Below are 22,026 nucleotides of genomic sequence, written 5' to 3' on the forward strand. Positions count from 1 at the left end.
AAGGTCACATGTGACCCTCGTGACACCGGATTGGCTATATAGCCCGGTGTCGACAGAGGATCTGTTCCCAGAATCTTCTCGCGAACCACGAGACTTCTGAGTGACCTGTAACTCTGGCGGTCATCCAGGATTCATAGAACCGGAGTTACATACGTAACTCTGCGTTCTATTTCATCCTTACTGACCGCCAGAGGCGGTGCATTAAGCACTGGATGGCCAATACCAACAACGTCACGAAGAGTCAAGGTGCTCACCTACTGATCAGAGAAAGCAGAGCTTGGCATCAGGGCCACGCCCATTGGATGGGGAGTGGCAACGTTGACCCGGTAGAACCTGGAGAATGTGCTAGGCGACGCCCATGACGCCGCGGCACAGATGGTCCCCAGGGGCACCCCTCTCAGGGCAGCCCATGATGTGGAGACGCTCCTAGTTGAGTGACACCTCACCCTGGATGGCGGGGGGCGGCCACTGGCCCCGTAGGCGTGTGTTATGGTCTCCACAATCCAGTGGGACAGCCTCTGCTTTGTTAAAGCATGACCCCTGTTAGGGCCACCATGGCAAACAAAAAGCTGCTCCGACTGGCGAATACCGGCGGTAGCAGAAATATAAGCCCTAAGGGCCCGCACCGGGCACAGCAGCTCAGACCCACCCTCCCCAGAAGGGGGGTCAAAGCGTGCTAACTGGATGGGCTGGTTAAGGTGATTGCGTGGCAGGGTCTTTGGCAGGAACGCAACGTTCGGCCATAGAGTGACACCCGAGCCATCAGAGTTCCACCTCAGGCATGTATCACTCACTGATAGGGCATGCAACTCCCCGACCCGCTTGGCAGATGTTATGGCGAGTAAAAAGGCAGCCTTCATAGACAGCCACTTCAAACCCCCTTGACCCAAAGGCTCGAAGGGAGGAGATGACAAGGCTTCCAGCACCAGCGGCAGGTCCCATGCTGGAGACCGCATGGCTGTAGGGGGACGCAGCCTCAAAGCCCCTCTTAGAAAGAGGGACACTAATCTGTGGCGCCCTACCGTGGCGCTGTCAACCCTATCATGTAGGGAGGAGATGGCAGCGACATAGACCCTCAGGGTAGAGTGCGACCGGCCACTATCCAGGAGGGACTGCAGAAATTCCAGCACCGTGGTCACAGCACAATGCACTGGATCCACGGCCCTAGCCGCACACCAGTTGGAGAACAGCTTCCACCTGTTTCCGTACTGCAACCTGGTCGATGGTGCCCTGGCACTCATGACCGTACCCCTGACAGCCGTAGTGCACTCCCTCAGCAGTGGGTCGGGCCCTGCAGTGGCCAAGCCCAGAGCTGTAGGCGAGAGGGGTCGGGATGCCAGATCTGACCCCCCAGCTGGGACAGGAGATCCCTCCTGTCGGGGAGGCGCCATGGCGTGCTGCAGCAGAGCCTGAGCAGCAGTGGATACCAGAGCCTCCCCGGCCAAAAGGGGGCCACCAGAAGGAGCCGGTGGCCCTGCAAAAGGACCCTCTGGAGTGTCGGCAGAATCAAAGGCAATGGTGGGTAGGCATAAAGAGGCCTGTCCGGCCAATCGTGCGCCAGCGCGTCCTGCCCTAAAGGGCTGGACGCTTCTGCCCAGGAGAACCAGAGGGGGCAATGCGCCGACTCCTCCGAGGCAAAGAGGTCCACCTCTGCCCTGCCGAAGAGGCCCCACATTGACTCCACCACCTCGGGGTGAAGCCGCCATTCCCCCGGTGGAGGCTTCCGTCGGGAGAGGAAGTCTGCCGCCCGATTCTGGGCCCCCGGCAAATAGACTGCACGTAGGCTGGCCAGACGGGGAGAAGCCCAAGTCAACAGGCTCTGGGATACCCGGAGTAGCCGTGCTGACCTGGTGCCCCCCTGGTGGTTCACCTGCGAAACCGTGGCCATGTTGTCCGACCGGACCAGGACATGCCGGCCTGTCAAATGGGGCAGAAAGCTGGCTAATGCCAGCTGCACAGCCCGGAGTTCCAGCACATTGATGTGTTGTGCCATGTCCCGGCCAGACCACCGTCCCTGCGCAGTCCTGCCCTGCCACACTGCGCCCCATCCCGAGAGGCAGGCATCGGTTGTCACCAACTCCCGGCGTGCCGGGATTGCGCCCATGGGCACGCCTGCCTCCAGATACGCTCTCCTTCTCCATGGGGCCAGAGAGACAAGACACTGCAGGGTCACCTTGACCCTCCTCTGCCTGTGCCACTTGGCATCTAGGTGCAGGCTGTTCAGCCACATTTGGAGTGGGCGCAGGGACAGTAAACCCAGAGGCACCACAGCTGAAGCAGCTGCCAGCTTGCCCAGAAGCTGAAGAAAAAGAATAAAAAGCAGCCTCCTGCCGGCTCTGAAGAGAGGAAGGAGGCGGAGGATGTCGTTCACCCGTCGAGGTGAAAGGTAGGCCTTCATGGCGACCGAGTCCAGGACCAACCCCAGATAGGTAACCCGTTGGGAAGGGTCCAGGCAACTCCGTGTCCTGGGCCACCTGGGACCTGGAGGGCGCACAGACCAGCCAGTCGTCCAGATACGGCAGGATCTTCATGCCCTGCGTCTGCAGGGGTGCGAGGGCTGCCGCCACAACCCTGGTGAAAACCCTCGGGGAGAGGGAAAGCCCGAAGGGAAGTACCCTGAATTGGTAATGCCTGCCCCGATAGGCAAACCTCAGGAACCGCCTGTGGTGTGCCGCAACCGGCACATGAAAATAGGCGTCCTTTAGGTCTATAGTCGTGAACCACTCCCCCCTGGCAACTACCCTCAGGGTGTCCGCCGAGGTGAGCATGTGAAATGGTAAAATTTTTAAAAACGTGTTCAGGCCCCTTAGGTCTAGAATGGGCCTGAATCCGCCGTCTTTCTTGGTGACCAGAAAGTACGCCGAGTAGAACCCCCCGGGTTGTAACTGAGGGTCCACTGGCTCGATCGCACCCTTGGCCAGGAGGGCGGATAGCTCCTGGGCCAGAGCTGCGGCCTTCGTCGGGTCGCGGACGACTGTCATCCTGACCCGGCCAAAGGCCTGGGGCCGGCGTCGGAACTGTAATTCGTACCCCCGGGTTAAGGTGGAAACCACCCAGGGGTCTATAGTACAGGCAGCCCAATAGCTGATCTGCTGCTGGGAAAAACAGCCGACGACCGGCCCCGTGGTCCTAGCGCCTGGCCCCCCGGCCTCTGTCGGCTCTGGAGGGGTACCGGTGGGGCTCCGCGGCCCGAGGCTGCCCGGGCGATGGGCGGGCGGGGGCGCGAAAGCTATCAGCGGGCTGCTGGGCGGACCGCCGAGACCTGCGTAGGCCCTCCTCTCTTGCTGGGTAAGAGCGTGGTGGCTGGTAGCGGCCCCGGGGGGCAGCCGGGGGGGCTCTAGGCCTGCCAGGAGCGGAGACACTCCTGTGAAGACCTGACAGCTGCAGGTTGGTTTGCCTAGCTTGGGCAGCTCGCTCCAGCGTCTCCAGGGCAGCTGACCCAAACAGCTCCCCCGGTACCACTGGCACGGCTCTAAGGGCCTTCCTGCACGCCTCCGCCAGGGGCGACTGAGCCAACCAAACCTGGCGGCGAGTCTGGACCAGGGTGGACATAACACGCCCCAATTCCCTGGACATGAGGGCAAAGGCCTGTAGGGACGCGTCGCTCAGGTCCTGTGTAGACGGCTCAACTGCAGCTTGTTGCAGCGAGGTCGAGAGCGCCAGCATTAGGTGGGAGAGGGAGTTGCCAATCCGCCCCATACGTGCTGCTGCGTCATAGGCCTTCGAAAGCAGGTCGTCTGTGACCCTGCACTGGGGCCGAGGACACCTGGCATCCGGCCGCAAGGCCTGATCGGGGGTTAGAATGAGGGAGGCAATGGCGGGCTCAACGGGTGGCATGCAACCCAAACCATACTGCGCTGGATCCCGCATGGCAGCCAAGGCCCGAGCACTGGAAGAAGGACGGGGGAGAGCCTTGGCGTCCTTCCAGCAGAGGTGTAGCTCCTTTAAATACTCCTCCGAAGGAGGGACAGAGAAAGGGGCTGTGGCAGGGCTGCGCCTGAAAAAGGCGCTAGGCTGGGCCAAGTCTGCCTGAGGAGCATCGAGCCCCAGGCGAGCCAGGGCCGTACGGATGACGGCCCCGATGGGGTTACCCTCTGTGCTGTGCCCAGAGCTCTGAGTAGAGGAGCGGGAGGCCTCCCCAAAAGCGTTTGAGGATTCCTCCCCCGTGACACCCTCACTGAAGAGGTTGGCTGATGCCGCCAGCGACAGGACATCGTCCGTCCCCGGCACATCCCCCAAGGAAGGGTCAGGCCGGATGTCAGCCACCGCGCCACCTGCCCCGGGTTGCAGGGTCAGGAGGAGTTCCTGTATCCTCTCCATATCGGACGACAAGCGATCCACCTTGGATGCTAGCTCGTCCCTAGCCCTTTTCCTGGGGGGGGGGCCTGCTCTACCCCGACGCCAAGAATGGCCGGGCTGAGCAGGAGGAAGTGGCGCCATTGATGGTAGGTCGACAGCTGCCGGATGTTCCACCGCTGCGAGCCTAGCCAGCCTGAGTGCCAAGGGCATGGAGCCGCAGTTCATACAGGCCCTCTCGGTAAGGCCCTCCCTCAAATGCTCGAAGCCGAGGCAAGAGGGGCAGCGATCATGGCCATCGTCAGGCTCAAGGAGGGCCACACAGGCGCCACACACATGAGCCATCAGCAGAACACTGGGAGAGGGAGCACTGCCTTCACCAGAGAGCTACTAATTCAAGAAGAGCCAAGAAAGTGTTACCGGGAGAGGACGCGAGAGCGCAGTCTTCACCAGCAAGTGACTGGAAAAATAATTACACACTCAAATATACAGCAGTGTTCTCGGGAGAGGACGCGAGAGCGCTGTCTTCACCGGTAAGTGACTGAAAAGAAACAAACAAGTGTTACAGGGAGAGGGCGCGAGAGCGCTGCCTTCACCGGTAAGTGACTAAAAAATAAACCCCAACAGTGTTACAGGGAGAGGGCGCGAGAGCGCTGCCTTCACCGGTAAGTGACCGAAAGAAATAAACAACAGTGTTACAGGGAGAGGACGCGAGAACGCTGCCTTCACCGGTAAGTGACTGACTGGAAAAACCTTTTACCAAATAAATTTGGTAACCCAGAACACAGCCGAGCTGTTTCTATAAGGGAGCTATCAGTAGCGAAATTAATCCCAGTAGTGAAAATAACCCCAGCAGTGTTGCCGGGAGAGGACGCGAGAGCGCTGCCTTCACCGGTAAGTGACTGAAACTAAACAAAACCTTGGAAGCTTCTACTTCAGCGCTGTACAGACCAACAGCCCCTGGAGGACGAGTTCACCCGTTGCTCCGACCCTTGGTCGCGAGGCTGCACACAGTCTGGAGCGCGATCCTTTTCAAAAAGCGAATACGCTATCCGCAAGCGGTACTACAACATGCGTCTTTGCGAGAAGATGAAAGGAACAGATCCTCTGTCGACACCGGGCTATATAGCCAATCCGGTGTCACGAGGGTCACATGTGACCTTGTTGGTATAGGTACTCGAACTGCGCATGCGCGAGACGGATAAATCCAGTGCTTAATGCACCGCCTCTGGCGGTCAGTAAGGATGAAATAGAACGACAGTGTTACCCCTTTTGTTTTTTTTCATGACGACCAATAAAAAACGACAGTGTTACCCCTTATGTTTTTTTTCACGACGACCAATAAAAAACAACAATGTTACCCCTCATTAATCTTTTTCATGACGACCAAAGATAAACAGTGTTACCCCTTATGTTTTTTTTCATGACGACCAAAGAAAAACAGCAGTGTTACCCCTTATGTTTTTTTTCATGACGACCAATAAAAAACAACAGTGTTACCCCTTATGTTTTTCTTTCATGACGACCAAAGAAAAACTACAGTGTCACCCCTCTGGTTTCATTTGATAAAAACGACAGTGTTACCCCCTATGTTTTAATTGATAAATATCGACAGTGTTACCCCTTATGTTTTTTTTCATGACGACCAAAGAAAAACGACAGTGTTACCGTGGATTTTTGCAGGGATCCGAACCTGAGCTGTTTAGAGTGTTAACCTCCGAGCTTATCAATGCACCATCAATACACCGAAAAAAATCATCACAATGGTTATACTTGACTTTATAATTCGCATTAAATAGAAATTTGAGTCTTCCAGCAGTGGGCATCAACCGGACTTGACCCCCGGTCTCCAGGGGGTTAGGCAGAGCGCACTCCACTGCACCACTGAGGCGATGACAATACACAAAAAACTATCATCAATAAAGAGGATATACATGACATTAAAATGTGTGTATTTCTATTATTTCCCTCATGTTTTTTTTCATAACGACCAATAAAAAACAAGTGTTACCCCTCATTAATCTTTTTCATGACGACCAAAGATAAACAGTGTTACCCCTTATGTTTTTTTTCATCACGACCAATAAAAAACAACAGTGTTACCCCTTATGTTTTTTTTCATGAAGACAAAAGAAAAACAACATTGTTACCCCTCATGTTTTTTTTTGACAAAGATAACAGTGTTACCCCTTATGTTTTTTTTCATGACGACCCATAAAAAACAACAGTGTTACCCCTTATGTTTTTTTTCATGACGACCAATAAAAAACAACAGTGTTACCCCTTATGTTTTTTTTTCATGACGACCAATAAAAAACGACAGTGTTACCCCTTATGTTTTTTTTCATGACGACCAAAGATAAACAACAGTGTTACCCCTTATGTTTTATTTGATAAATATCAACAGTGTTACCCCTTATGTTTATTTCATGTTGACCAATAAAAAACGACAGTGTTACCCCTCATGTTTTGTCCATGTTGACCAATAAAAAACAAAAGTGGTACCCCGGTCGACGTTTTTGCGGGGATTTGAACCTGAGCTATTTAGAGTTTTAACCTCCCTCCGAACTAATCAATGCACCATCATGACACAGTTAAAGGCAACCCAATGGTTATACTTGACTTTATAATTCGCCTGAAATAGAGATAAGAGTCTTCCAACTGAGGACATCAACCGGACTTGAACCCCGGTCTCCGGTGGGTTAGCTCACAGCTCTCTCCACATTCCACTGAGATTAGTAAATTAAATATGTCTGTGGTTATATATGAGGTTAGGGTTACCCCTTAAAAAAACAATAAAAAACGACTGTGTTACCCCTTATGCTTTTTTTCATGACGACCATTAAAAAACAACAGTGTTACCCCTTATGTTTTTTTTCATGAAGACAAAAGAAAAACAACAGTGTTACCCCTTATGTTTTTTTTTGACAAAGACAACAGTGTTACCCCTTATGTTTTTTTTCATGACGACCAATAAAAACAACAGTGTTACCCCTTATGTTTTTTTTCATCACGACCAATAAAAAACAACAGTGTTACCCCTTATGTTTTTTTTCATGACGACCCATAAAAAACAACAGTGTTACCCCTTATGTTTTTTTTCATGACGACCAATAAAAAACGACAGTGCTACCCCTTATGTTTTTTTCATGACGACCAATAAAAAACAACAGTGTTACCCCTTATGTTTTATTTGATAAATATCGACAGTGTTACCCCTTATGTTTATTTCATGTTGACCAATAAAAAACGACGTCTGGTCCTTCAAGTGCCCTTCTGCCCATCTTGTGCCCTTCTAGTACCCTGATAGTGCCCTTCTGCCCGTCAGGTCCTTCTAGTGCCCTTCCAGTGCCCTTCTAGTACCCTGATAGTGCCCTTCTGCCCGTCTGGTCCTTCTAGTGCCCTTCTAGTGCCCTTCTAGTGCCCTTCCAGTGCCCTTCTAGTACCCTGATAGTGCCCTTCTGCCCGTCCGGTCGGCGCGTCCCCGGTGTAATCGACGCCTATGGGTACAGACATGATGAACTCTCTGCTCGACTTCACCGCTTTTTTCCAAAGGGAGGATAACAGCATCGTAAGAGGAGCAAACTATTATAAGCGGGGGGCATGTGGAGAGTTTCAGTTATGGGGTTAGGGTTAGGGTTAACCCTAACCCTAACTATTATAAGCGGGGCGCATGTGGAGAGTTTGTTATGGGGTTAGGGTTAACCCTAACCCTAACTATTATAAGCGGGGGGCATGTGGAGAGTTTCAGTTATGCCGATGGGGAGATCGTTGGTCGGAGATTGTCGTCACATATGCAACATTGTGTTTTCTCTACAGGTTTTAACTGAACAAGTGCAAAATAAATGGTCAAACTCTTGGCATGAAAAATGCCAAGAGCTAACCCTATCATTTAGATCCACAAAAAACATGTGTAATCCGGGGTGCATAAAGACTGGGACCATAAAATAATTACTTTCTCTGAAACCCATTCATATTTTACAATCTCAAACCGGAAGTGCCTCGTGTATACGTCAGAGTTACAACTGACTTTGTCCGAACATCAAACACAACCAAGGAGGAGGGTGATTAAGTCATCATTTATTTCATATTATAATATAGAGGTGATCAAGAGACATTTAAAAGCTTGTTAAATAATCAGAATAAATAAAATGGGTATTTAGAGCAAAAATTGTATAATTACAGAAATCAACAGCACAAATAAACGTTGCAACAATGCCTTTAAAACAATAAAGGAGGCAAATAGCTGACAGAATAACAGTTTCACATTACAGAGATTTTGTCTGAAATTAGCATGTTGTTACTTTGATATTATTTTTTTCATTGATGAATATTGTAGAGCGATATTAACATAAAGCAATAGACTTTCATTATGCAGTGGTGAAGAACTGGTTTAACACTGTGCTGAATCAGCTTGAGTACAGCTAACCGGTAAAGTTCAAAGCTGGGTTAAGTTGAAGCAACCACATGTAAATAAAAGGATGGTTTGGCCACTAGCATGTGATTAGTTGATTAGTTGGATCAACAGCTTTATATCATCGTTAAGGGTTAAAGAGGAAGAATGACTGCATAGTCCCACTAGAGTTTCTTACAACAGCAGCCTCTGTTAAACATATAGTAAGGGTTAGGGTTTACCCTGTTAAACATATAGTAAGCCTGAAGTCTATTCCTCCCTCAGGATCATATGGTTAGGGTTAGGGTTACCCTAACCCTTACCATATAGTAAGCCTGAAGTCTATTCCTCCCTCAGGATCATTTGTGCAAACAACAAGTTTAGAGTGGAGAAGGGAGGGACCAGTTGGTGTGGATCAAATCAAAAAGGTAAAGCAAACTAAGTACCGGAGGTTAACAGCAACAATGAATGAATCATCCACGCTGATAACGATATATATATATATATATATACAAGAACCATAGCTTTATCATTTGAAATAATACAAATAAAATGACAGGTACGGGTTCGTAAAACCAATGCCATGTGACACATTTGGAACAGTAAAGACAGGTTAGGTCCGTGGAAAGAGAAACCGAGGGGGAAAATAAAGAAATGACTGACTAATTGAATACTATAAAATGGCAATAAAAAAAGATTCCCTCTGTTTTAACACTGAGGCGAGTGTCGTGTACACGGTCTTATAAGGCAGGAGGAATGTTGTGATGATACAGTTCAGTACAAGACAACAAGACAGGCCTGCAGACACCAACACAGCCCGATCCTCTCCACGTCCTGAGCGAAGAGGCAGAGCCAGGACTAGAAGCGGCACTGAGCAGTGGCTGTTGTACTGACGGCCACATGAAAGCTCAGACCGAGTTCTGGGCCAGCTCGTGGTCGCTGGACGAGCTGGTCTGCCGCTCAACGTTCCGCTGAGCCTTACAAGCGGCCATCTTGGTCTGAATGTCCCCCTTCTTCTCAAAGTAGTCCACCAGGGGGGGCTCCGTCAGCACGGACGCCAACATCTGCTCAAACGTGATGGACCAATCGCTGTCCACCACACTGCCCCGCCTCTGCCCTCCGCAGCCAATCAGGACAGTGTCGTCTGTGATGTCGTCGCACTGCAGCGAGCCGGTGCTCACCATGGAGTAGGAGGAGACGGACGTGTCGTCCCGGCCGTCTTCATCCGAGCCCTGCAGCGGGGGCAGGGAGTCCAGCTGGGCGTCGGCCAGGGCCTTGCAGACATCCTGGGACTGTCCTGAAGACCCTTCCCCACAGCTCTCCTCGCCCTCGGGTCGAGCGGCGGCGGGTGGAGGGGAAGGAGCCAGGGTCTTGGCGTTCTTTGTGGTGTGGTTGGTGAACTTCTTGGCCACCTCCCCGATGCGGAGCAGCAGACTTGCCACGGTGGCGATGGAGTGGTACAGCTCCTGCTCGCGGCCCTCCTCACTGAACATGTTGTAGAGGGTCTTACACAGCTCGATGAAGTGCTCCTGCACGCACACACACACACACACATGTATAGAGACAACCTAGTGTCACGAAGGTCTGCAAACCAGTTCCTAGCTTAAAAGGTGTAGTGTCAGTAGTTGTAAAAAGAGAGAAGAAAAGAGTGGAAAAGAGCAAGATTTTAAAACACTCCGTCTGCTCCCTCCCTCGCTACGTTTCTCCGCCATTGTGAAGTGTTGCATTCCACTCGCTGGCAATAGACAGGAGCAATAGATTCCCCTGCCAAATCCAGGAAGAAGTGCCCGATTTATCAGAATTGAGCCGAGAGCGACCGACAATCTGAACTGGCTCTTCAGAAGCAATCACAGCCCACTAAGAACTGTTAAAGATTTAAACTGTACTCATTTCATTCGCCAATAACTGATGGAAGGATATGCCATTTTTGACAATTTCAATCCCCACCCCAAAAAAAGCTTTAGATCATACCTATTCCTTTAACACTGTTGGCCTTTCAGCATTTCTATTCTTCTTCTATAACCCTGTCCAGCACTTTGCCTTACATTGAGGTGTGTAAAGACGTGCAGTCCTCCAATAGGTTAGCAATGCGGCCCGTTTGGAGGTTTGTCTGAACTGATTGCTGATTGGTCAGCAATCAGAAGATTTAAATACATGCATGTTGAAGATTTAAATACATACATGTATTGGCTTTCAACATATTTGCAATGGAGCGGACTCCATCTGATTAGTCTCTTTCTGGATCAGCTCGTCGGTTCAATGTGCAGTCGGGAAGGAACATTTTTCCCTAGTGTCCACGTGATCATGGAGATGTATAAATACAGGCAGCTCTGCCAAGATCCGGATCTTTGCAAAAACGTTGTAGGCAGAAGTCTAAATCAAGCTGAAGAGGTTTAAGAAATGTGCATGTGGGTTGAGTGTTCTTTGTAAGCTGCTAAACAATGCTGAGAGCAATCAGCTGTAGGCGGGTAGGACTCCACCACACCGTCATCAGTACTGATGACAGTGTGGATGTGGACGCAGAGTGCTAGACTGACCTGACTCATCCTGGGCAGGTCTTTGATAGTCTCCTTCTCTGGTTCCTTCTCTTTTGCCCACATCCTCAGGTAGTACTTATAGTCCTTCACCTTGTCCTCTGACACACACACACACACACACACACACACACACACACACACACACACACACACACACACACACACACACACACACACACACACACACACACACACACACACACAGACACACAGACAGACAGACAGACAGACAGACAGACAGACACACACACACACAATGTAGTTGGGGATCGTGATCTGTTTGCTAGCATGTTAGCTCCTTTTATGATGTGTTTTTGGCTCTGGTGTGGTTCTGGTGTGGTTCCCGCAGGAGTGAAGGGTGGAGTTGTACAAACAAAACAAGTAACTTAGTGGTTTATGTTCCTCTTTACCTTTCTTTTCTTCATTGTCTCCACCTCCATCAGCAGCATCCTTCAGATCCTCCTCTGCTGAAAGACAAGCAGCCAATCAGATCACCTCCACAGACCATCAACAATGTCCTATCAATATCCCCATCAGAGTCTGTTTCTCAAAATAGATGTTTGTCCCTTAGGGAGTTACCATTTGCATTCCACACACACACAGAGACAGAGAGACAGAGAGAGAGAGAAAGTGTGCATCCTTTAGTAAGAGAAAAGACATTGTGGCAGCCACAGGTACAACAACAATACCTGAGCTCACTTCCTGCCCCCCCAGGAAGTCCACGTCAGACAGGAGAGGAAATTCTAGACGCACAAAAGATGGAAAATGGGATGCGAGGTGGAGAAGAGAAAGGAAAACACATTAAGTGTGTGTTGGGTAGAGAAAGTGAAAAAGAGAGGGATGGGAATTGTGTGTGTTACTGTGTACGTTTGTCCAGGAAAGGAAGGAAGGGAAAGTTATTGTGCATAACACATGAAGAACTGGAGAGTCTTCATTCATGGAACCATGCCAGGAGGAGCAGGTGGAGGACAGCCCTTAGCCACACACAGGAAGTCCGGAATTGTGGAAGCCCACAAGAGGTATAAATGGTTGGAGAATATGCATTGCACCTTTCTGGTAGCATTTCTCACCTGCCTCAGATCCTTGACCGATCCTTACCCATACCTTAAACCATCGCTTACCCAATACCAACAATTCCCCATCCCTCACGTAATACCTAACCTTAAGTATATCTACGCTAATGCCCTCAAAAGAACATCATTCAATGAGTTTGTTAGCTTAGCAAGTACATACTTGCTTATACTGCTGGTGTGTGCCAGCAGTGTGTGTGCCAGCAGTGTGTGTGCATCAGTGTGTGTGCATCAGTGTGTGTGTGTGTGTGTGTGTGTGTGTGTGTGTGTGTGTGTGTGTGTGTGTGTGTGTGTGTGTGTGTGTGTGTGTGTGTGTGTGTGTGTACCAGAGGATCTGTCATCGGTGAAGAACTGTGTAGCCTCCAGGGCAGACTCCGCTTCTTCAGGACACAACACTGACATAAAGACATCACCGTCACCGATCAACCATCATCATGATAAAGGAGAAGCAGTCACAACAAGAAACAAGTTACACCAAGGTAAGCTGGCAAAGTCTGACTCCGTTCTGCCTCCGAGTAGAAACACACAACAGGTGTGATCCTTTGTGTGTGTACGTGTGCGCGTGTGACTGATGGTACTTATGAATGATTTAATCCCAGACGGAAAATTCAAATGTCACAGTACTAGAATATTTTACGACAAAATCCTACAAATATACAGAAAAATGGTTTCTAGCCACAATATGAGCAGACTTATGGATGCCAACATTAAAATCGAGTTGAGGCAGACATGATGACATTAAATGCTACATGACATTTGGTGCTACGCGCTGCCACAGCGCTGTTGTGTGTGCTGTTGTCCGGCTCACCTGGGCTCAGGTGAAGTTTGTACAGAAGCTTCAGTTTCTCAGTCATGTCTCCGTGGTACATCCCACCTAAAGCACCAGACACACATTTAATTCCCCAAGCAGTGTTTCCCCAATTTATTCGCCTACTGGCACAAGCAGTTAAAATGGTAGAAGCTGGGGCATTCCTCTATTTCTGGTATTAACATTATTATTCATCAACAATCAACGTCAAATATTAAGAAATGCAACAAATATTAATATTTTTAGTCGTAGCATTGAATGTACCATTTAACAAAATCGATTTTGCTTGAAAAAAATCCCTGAAACCTGCTCCCATTCTCCTATGGGGACACACTGTTTACTAGGGATGTGACGATACACTCAGCTCACGAGACGAGACGAGACACGATATCCGGTTCACGAGACGAGACGAGATTTTAAGAAAACTACAATGACAAAATATATGACTGGACCAACACTTTTATTTAACCCAGTTGCACATGCATTTTGAAATGTTTTATTATAACTCTTTACATGCATGAAATTGAAACTAAAACTAAAATTTATAAAAGTTGAAGTAAAATAAATTAAATTATTATTTTTTTCAAGTGCAAACAATAATAACCCTAACCAAATCAAAGTTCTACTCCATCAATACAGAGTGCAAATAGTGCAAACAGAGTCTGACCAAGTATGCCACTGACAACTTGGTATTGTCCGTGTCTCATCAGTCACTCTACTGCCATTCATCATTTCCGCCGGATACCCAAAATGCTGCCAAACAAATGATTTAAAAGTGGCGGGGGCATCTTCGACGGTAATACGGGTATTTTCCGGCGTCATTCTGGCTGCCTATGGCTGCTTCCCCTGCTTCCCCTCCTTCCCTTTTTCTTTTCCTTCTCCTTCGTTAGGTTCTGGCAGGCGAGACATAGCAACGGCGCATTACTGCCCCCACAGGCGACAAATAGAAGTTTGGATAGCTCACAAATCTCACGAGACAGATTTTTAACGCAACGGGTAATATCGTCGAGTTTAATCTTGCGACACCCCTACTGTTTACACACTATTATATCTATATCCAACAGTTGGAAATCCCTGCCCTTCGACACTGGCTACAGTACTTCATAGTCACAGGGAGGCTGTATAATGCAGTGCCAACAGGCTGTTCCACCTCTAACGTTCTGGGGTCCAACCCAGGAGTGTCCACAACCTAACTGTAGGCCTCCCTGAGGAAGAAAACCAAACTGCTTCCTGCTACTCAGTGACCTTTCTGAATGCTAAACCGCTGAATAGCCAACAGTAACCCGGCTAACCAACCTGGTTTAACATGGACTCCCTTACTCACTCAGCCCGGTGACGAACTCCTTGAAGTTGACCAGGCCGTCTTTGTTGCGGTCCAGCAGGCGGAAGAGGCGCGCCGCCAGGATGGGCGTGTGCACGCCGCACCGCCACGGCGCCAGCGCCCCGAAGAGCTGGCAGAACTGGCCCAGGTCGATGCGGTACTGCTCCAGGTAGGGCAGGCTGGGGTCGTGGCGGTCCGCGGCGGCCGAACCACCCAGCCCCCAGTAGCAGCTCATGACGTGTTTGGCCTGAACAGGACGCCGCGCAGCGTTAGGGTTAGTCTGGCTGCAGCGGGGGGGAAGGGGCTGTGATGGACATCCCTATGTCCTTCACTTGTTAATCATTAGGGTTAGTCTGGCTGCAGCGGGAGGGAAGGGGCTGTGATGGACATCCCTATGTCCTTCACTTGTTAATCATTTCGTTTTGTTTTCTTTCTTTTGTGACCATCAGTGCTACCTAGCCTGCTTTCCCAAAGGACAGCAGCCTTCTGCAGGGGGGAACTGTTCAAATATACTGGGAGACTGTGTTCACTCTGCTAGAGAGACCGGGGTATGCATACAATAAACAAGTTCATCTGAGGTTAACTATTGGGTGTTTTTTTTTGCATCAAGAAGTCTCATCTGTTCTTGAAAATAGCTGTAGCAATATCTAAAGACATTTCCACGACATCGGTAAACAACAACAACAACGAGTGACACTTGAGGTAACCGTTTTACAAATGGCAGGAAGTATAGACATTTCTGGTGCTTATAGTTTTGGCAGGGAAACATGCAGTTGAGTAAAAGGAGAATGTCCAGATATTGTACGATATATGTAGGTTTCACTAACATCGAGAACATACAAGCACAGCTTAACGTTTCTTAAAGTGTCTGAAAAAGCAGGGTTTACAAGTGTTAAATGTGGATAAAGCATTTTGGTAGGTCAGGTCAGGGATGATGTACCAGTGTGAAGGCAGCTGCATTCTGTACTATAGCATTTTATGCTGCCTTGATGGGATTTCTTTATGTTGTGTCTTAAACCGTGTTTTACTTCATGCACTGCTGCCCCTCTTGGCCAGGACATCTTGAATAACTGATGTATAATCTCAAGAGACTAACCGAGTAAAACAAATAATCAAAGTGGGCTGTAGGGATCTGATCGTCATGCGACACCACCCCTCACCTTGAAGAGGCAGTAGAGCTCCTCTAACTCATCGATGCTGAAGGCAGATTCCGTCATCATGGCTCGCACCTGTGGAGGAGAGAGAGGTTGACCCTGCCTTCTGTATCAAAACAAGTTACAGTACTTATCTCCGCAACCTTACTGGTGCAGACAAGCTAAAAGGTTTGGGTTGGTCGAATGGATATTGACATAATTAGGTTGGTCTTTTGTGTATGAACAAGCATTATAATAAAATATCAGATTACGGGCATTAAAGATGAACTGAACTGCAATAATCAACATCGATAACGTGTTAGTTATGACCATGATAAAAAAATATGATACTAAAAATATTATTAAAAAAAATCTATATATAGCTTTTTTTTAGCAACAATAGAAAATGCGTCTTTTAGTATTAGAGCGTTGAGGACGTCACTGGCATGGTAGGACTAGGTCGTTGCTGCAGACACGCAAACATATTCTACACTCCACGGCGGAAAATAGTGATTTTAATATGGCTGGTTACGCGTTTGAGCCTGTGAGGCACATGCCTGTAGTGTCCGACTGCCACCCGGTGGAGAGGCATCAATTTCAGGCTCCAGCTACACCTTCGGATCTTGTGCGTGTGATGTGCGTGTGGGTGCTGCCGGAGCATGGACACTGCCATTAAATCGGTCTGCTGCCGAGAGGTCCCGGTCAACCTTGACCATCTAATGGTGGGATTAGGTTGCATAACCATGCATAGGGCATTTCGGATGCTGTGCGGCGAGAGAGAGGCTTTGGAAGTGGCCATGCTCTCTCTAACGCCCCGTGCCCACTACATGCGTCCGTTGCGTGATCCCCATTGACTTTAATGGGGACGGACGCGCAATGCATTGTGGATCCGTCCGTTCCGTTGGAGCCTTCGGCTCAGTCAAGAAGTTGAAAAATGCCTCTGCAAAGACTACTCCCCCATCAGTCAGCCACGCCTTCCCACATCAGTCAACGGACGCATGTAGTGGGCACGTGCCCTAAGGGACGTCCGAGCGGAGACACTGGAGCGCCCCATAAATAGCAACCAAGTAACAAGGCGAAAACGATCTTTCCCCCTCCGTTTTCCTTTGATGCGTTTCAGGAATATCTCCGTAAAGACGGACTGATTGCGGAAACGCAACGAGCTGTACAAACGCTGTAGTACCTACATATTCAAGGCGCTGGTTCTCCACAAAAATAAGTGGAGCGCATCAAGCCTGTGCGCATCCAGCCTGCGCACTGCATAAAAACATTCAAGTCGAGGAGGAGATAGTAGTTGTTTAAAGGACAATTACGGTATTTTGATCATTGAGCCCCCTTTCTGGTTTGTTTAGGATGAAATAGAGTGGGTGACACAGAAATTTGAACTATTAGTCCTTTCTCGGGTATTTGGCTCATTTTGAATCGCTCCTGCCTGCTTCAAAATGGTTGTCTGTGTGCATACACAAACCTGTCAACCCAGCAACGTTCGTTTTCAAAAATGTGCATGTAACCGAGTGGTTAGTGGCATTCATGAAGTTTAAAAAAAAATTATCGGCGCAATATATGGTTGCCATCCATGTTAGTTGCTAATTCGGCATCTGCCTGCACTTCCCACAGGCACACCACCAATTTCCCGTGATCCTGGGGACCGCTTCAGCCGGAGCTTCAGGCGCCTCCGTAGCCCTAGCCTCCATCTCAAGTAGCTCCTCTTGGGTGAATTCTGGTTCAAAACGATATCCTCTGCCGTCAAACTCAAAATCGAGTGCGTCCTCCAGAAGCCTTCTTTCATAATCCATTTTCAGTAATTTTCTATGTGATTTTCCCTAATCCGAGGTGCTCACGGTACAAGACTTCAAACCAACGTAAACAGCCCACCTTTCCGGTTCGGCGGAGTAATATCAACGTGCAGTAATGAGTAGGGATGGGCACGAGTAGTAAATTCCAAACTCGAGTGATCAAAGGAATTCCTCGAGGATCAATCGAGTACTCGTTAAATCAAATCTATTCTTAGAATGCAACGCATCTGCAGCAGGAATAGGCCTGATGATGAACGGCAATATTACCAACCAAACATGTAATGCTTATTCTCCATCAAAACAGTCAGAGTTATCAGAGTATTCATTATTTATTTTTGCGAACGTTCAAAACACATTTTCCTTACAAAAAATAAATATGCGTCTCACAATTTAAATCACGTCGAACCAAGGCCTGTAACAGTTTAAAAAAAACTAAACAAGTAGCCTAACCATTGCAAATAATTTAAAGCTGCAAATAAAACGGCAGCAAATGGACTATGGAAATACTCAGCGTTGTGATCTTCTCTACACGCCCGGGATTACAGCTGCGTCTTGCAGCGGTGAAAATAGCCGACACACTTTCACTTTCACCGTTGCTGCGGGTCTGCTTTCCCGAACTCACCGTTGTGTTTCAGGAGCATATGTTGCCGCATAGTACTTTCTGGTAGCTCGATTTCGCTTGGCATATTTTACATTTCACCTTATGATCTCCTATTTCTTTAAAGTATTTCAATTCTTCGCTGCGCTTTGCTTTAACCGCCATCTCTTAACTTTTTGAATTCTGGCGTGCCTGCACACGGCACGGAAGGCGCCATGGAAATGGATGCATTTAATTTTCTTTGTGCCCACGTCATGCGTTAGTGGCGCCGACAGAAAATTGATACATTTGCTTCAGAAAACTTTGTTTGTGTGTGTATATGCAAACTCAAGTTTGCCTGTCCACCAACCGAGTTCATTTGTAACGAGTAGTACTCGAGTAATCGATTCCTCACGCCCATCCCTAGTAATGAGTCTTCCAACTAAAATCAACTGGCGATAAATGTGCAATAAAACACGACAGAAAACAAATACACATCAGCCATACCACCCTGAACACGCCCGATCTCGTCTGATCTCGGAAGCTAAGCAGGGTCGGGCCTGGTTAGTACTTGGATGGGAGACCGCCTGGGAATACCAGGTGCTGTAAGTGGTGTCGGGTGGTGGCCAATAGGTGGCCCTCTTCCCTCTGGCCTTAACATCTCTCCCGATGCCCCAGTGACGGGGACACTGTGCTGCGGAAGGCGCCGTCCTTCGGAGGAGACGTAAAACCGAGGTCCTGACTCACTGAGGTCATAAAAGATCCCAGGGCACTTATCGCAAAGAGTAGGGGTTCTCCCGGTGTCCTGGCCCAACCAGGCTCATCCAATCTGGCCCCCTAATCATCCCCCTGTATAATTGTATAACTCATTAATACCCTCCACCTCGAGCTGGTGTGTGGTGAGCGTTCTGGCGCTGATTGGCTGCCGTGCATCACCCCTAGTGGGTGCTACACACTGGTGGTGGTGAGTGAGGTCCCCCCCTTCAATGTAAAAGCGTCTGAGTGTCTAGGAAAAAGCGCTATATAAAATTTTTCAACTTCACGAATGCCACTAACCACTCGGTTACTTGCACATTTTTGAAAACGAACGTTTAGGGTTGCTGGGTTGACAGGTTTGTGTATGCACACAGACAACCATTGTGAAGCAGGCAGGAGCGATTCAAAATGAGCCAAATACCCGAGAAAGGACTAATAGTTCACCCACTCTATTTCATCCTAAACAAACCAGAAAGGTGGGCTTAATGTTCAAAATACCGGAATTGTCCTTTAACCTTTTAGATTGAGTAGAAATACTTTTGAATCTACAGTTAGTAATTAAATTGACCAAGTGGCTGAATTTAAAGCTACAAAAATAATACAAAAAAACCCCTGTAACTTTCAATGCAACTCTAACGTTGCTTCAGGCGTCCACACGAATCCTAACACGAAACCGCATAGGTCCGGTTTTATTTGAAACCACCCTGGGACCATGGACCTATTAAAGAACATGGTTTTTCATCTGCCTAATAACATGTGGACGGGACCTGGAAGACATGTTAGACGCACTTTGGGAGATACACCCGCGGATGAGCATAGATGCGAGGCGGATTCACAAGTGTCACGTTTACTTTAGGTGGATGTTGGAGGTTTACTTTCTGGTGGATGTTGGTGGATATTGCACAGATGGATATTGCACAGAAACATCTTACTATGAAACTACTTCTTCGAGTTTAACTCCCTCTGCATCAGCAATCGGCTAGTCGGCGACCAACAGGGTGAGTAGAAAGGGACATTTGTGGAACTTCTGTTTACAGACCCGCCGTGGTTTAATTAGCAGCTCGGAAACATAGATCTGTGATATCGTCGGAGTAATAGTTTATACACTTTATGGTCGGAGTGCAAGCTTGTGGAGATTGACATGACAGGGGCTGATTGAGGAGGGTTAGTCAGTTTTAAGGCTGCCAGCCATGTATTAAGGGCTGGTTTCCTAATCAAAGGTAGCCTGTGGAAATGTATGATTACCCCAGCTGCCTTGGCCCTATATAATTCATTACTGCAGCCAGGGGCAATACACTAAGATGGTCCTCCTGAAGACCTGGTTGCTTGCTTTTCCGTAGCCATTTCAGCGAGCCTCAGAGAGTAGGAGTAGGTTACCATGCCAGTGACGTAGCTGATTGTTGAAATCCAACATGGCGGCGCCCTGTAACACTTTCACCGTACAGTTGAATCCCTTGTAGCAAGTTCAGCCCTTTTTAGTTATTGTACCAATGAGAAGGCAGACAAAACATCTGTTGTAAAACTAAACTTCAAATTTAAGGTCAGTTCCTCTTTAAATAGGAATACAAATTTAGTTCATTAAAATTAAATTTGACAAAGAGGATTTTTTTGCAGAGAAGTAAAGGTACAAAGTCAAACGTTAGATTAGCAAAAGTGCTCCAGTACTTTCCCTCCGGTACTAGGAACATCCAGTTTTCATACTGCTAGCAAATCACTTACCACACTCCTCTTGGCCGTGTCCTCCAGTGATTGGATGACCTTTAACCTCTGTTTGAATCTCATCTGCTCGATCACATCCGAGCGTAGACTGCCAAACTTCTGTTTAGAGACAAGACAAGGTATGGTCAAGGTATGCCGACATCAACTTAAAAGAGGCTGACCAGACATGGGGTCTTCAATAAGGAGTTGGGGACCTCTAGGGGGAACACAGAGATACAGCAGAGGGTTTGGAAACATTTGTTTGCAAGTTGTTATTAATATTATTAACTATTAATCATTTTTATTTTCTTATTTCTGGAAAATGTTGAGCTAACTCCAAATCATTATAGGAATAGGAAGCCTTTGTTTAGAACTTGAATAAACAATTCCCATTAGCGATGGTCAGTAGGGGTGTAATGGTACGCAAAAGTCAGTTTGGTATGTTGATGGTTTTGAGGTCATGGTTCGGTACGATTTCGAGACCAAAAAATTAATTTACATTTCTTTTGAAGTTATAAAATTGTAAACCATGGCTACTTGGTCATAATAAAAGGCCAAGCCTTTCCTGCTCTCGGCTCCCAGACCGTAGTCGAGGAGCACAGGAGAGACGGCCGATGTTCTCTCGGGGGTAACACCCTTCACTTTGACCGGCCGTGGGTCTGCTTATAGGTCGGAATAAAGCAGCCACCGATTATTGACAGGCTGGGTACTTTACTTAGTTCCACTGACTTAACAGTACACGTTTGCACAGACAAAACCGGACTCATTCTTTCACTAAACTGACATGCGCAACCGCTCGCTCTACTCGCTCGCCCACTCACTCGCTGAAGTCACTCACACACACACTGCCATTCTCGCGCACACATATACGCTACTCTCGTAACAGAAGCGTAGTGTGTACTGAATGCATGTTGATGATGATACACCTCTCATAGGGGTTAACTACATAGGCACGACACCGGCTTCCTCAAGCTTCTTCGCCACCTTTTTAAATAAATGGCCGTTTCCTCGTTTTCCGACGGCGACCTCAACACGACTATTGTCGCCTTACTGTGCGTTCACACCCAACGCGACATTTGTCGCCCGTTCGTGTTGTCGCCGAAGTTTTGTCGTACCACAAATCATAATCTGCAGGTTTTGGGCGAATTTGTCGCGCCACAACTTTTGCACCACCATTGCGTGTCTTTACCTTTTGTGGAAGAGAGAGAGACGTCGGAGAACCCTCTATTCATAATATTGTAATGACCACGGAAGTGCCAGTGAATGAAGTATTGATTAGACAGAGATTTATTAGATAGGCCTACCTAATAAATCGTTGGAACACACAAGACCGGAAACCATAGCAACGCCGGTAAACAAACGCAGAGAAGCCCAATCCCTATGAGAGCTCCCCGCGCTACGGCCATCCGGAGGCGCACAGAGCTTTTGGCCGTTATATATACAATGACATTATATTATACTATTATATATAGAGCTCCGGGAGTCGCCAACGGCAACAATCACTTTCACCTCCATGTTGCAGTTCACCCCGGACTGCACTGCACTGAGTTGGCCGGTTGAACGCTGATTGGCTGTTACGTTACACATGTCACTCAGTGGCCACGCTGTTGAACGCTGATTGGCTGTCATCACGCGAAATTC

The 22,026-nt window shown here is 48.3% G+C and overlaps 1 protein-coding gene and 1 non-coding gene across 6 annotated transcripts in view; one reads left to right on the top strand and one right to left on the bottom strand.

The window, feature by feature from the left end:
• Nucleotides 1-8,356: 8,356 nt before the first annotated feature.
• Nucleotides 8,357-22,026, bottom strand: part of tbc1d9b (TBC1 domain family member 9b) — a 29,130-nt gene continuing 15,460 nt past the window's right edge. For 2 of the 5 annotated variants that reach the window (XM_030367863.1, XM_030367867.1), the window contains 9 exons: nucleotides 20,407-20,505; nucleotides 15,586-15,654; nucleotides 14,429-14,672; nucleotides 13,105-13,170; nucleotides 12,623-12,691; nucleotides 11,916-11,969; nucleotides 11,637-11,693; nucleotides 11,227-11,324; nucleotides 8,357-10,218 (listed from right to left, as the gene is read on the bottom strand). In XM_030367863.1, coding sequence (XP_030223723.1) covers nucleotides 9,598-10,218; nucleotides 11,227-11,324; nucleotides 11,637-11,693; nucleotides 11,916-11,969; nucleotides 12,623-12,691; nucleotides 13,105-13,170; nucleotides 14,429-14,672; nucleotides 15,586-15,654; nucleotides 20,407-20,505 — 1,377 coding nt within the window. In that variant the 3' untranslated portion in view covers nucleotides 8,357-9,597. The remainder of the gene's footprint in view (nucleotides 10,219-11,226; nucleotides 11,325-11,636; nucleotides 11,694-11,915; nucleotides 11,970-12,622; nucleotides 12,692-13,104; nucleotides 13,171-14,428; nucleotides 14,673-15,585; nucleotides 15,655-20,406; nucleotides 20,506-22,026) is intronic. The other 3 variants (XM_030367864.1, XM_030367866.1, XM_030367865.1) reach the window with 3 other exon arrangements.
• On the top strand, nucleotides 18,426-18,543 carry LOC115552927 (5S ribosomal RNA). Its single transcript, XR_003978405.1, has one exon. It is a non-coding gene; the product is annotated as a 5S ribosomal RNA (ribosomal RNA).

The sequence above is a fragment of the Gadus morhua genome, chromosome 10, assembly GCF_902167405.1.
Source record: "Gadus morhua chromosome 10, gadMor3.0, whole genome shotgun sequence".
Taxonomy (NCBI): domain Eukaryota; kingdom Metazoa; phylum Chordata; class Actinopteri; order Gadiformes; family Gadidae; genus Gadus; species Gadus morhua.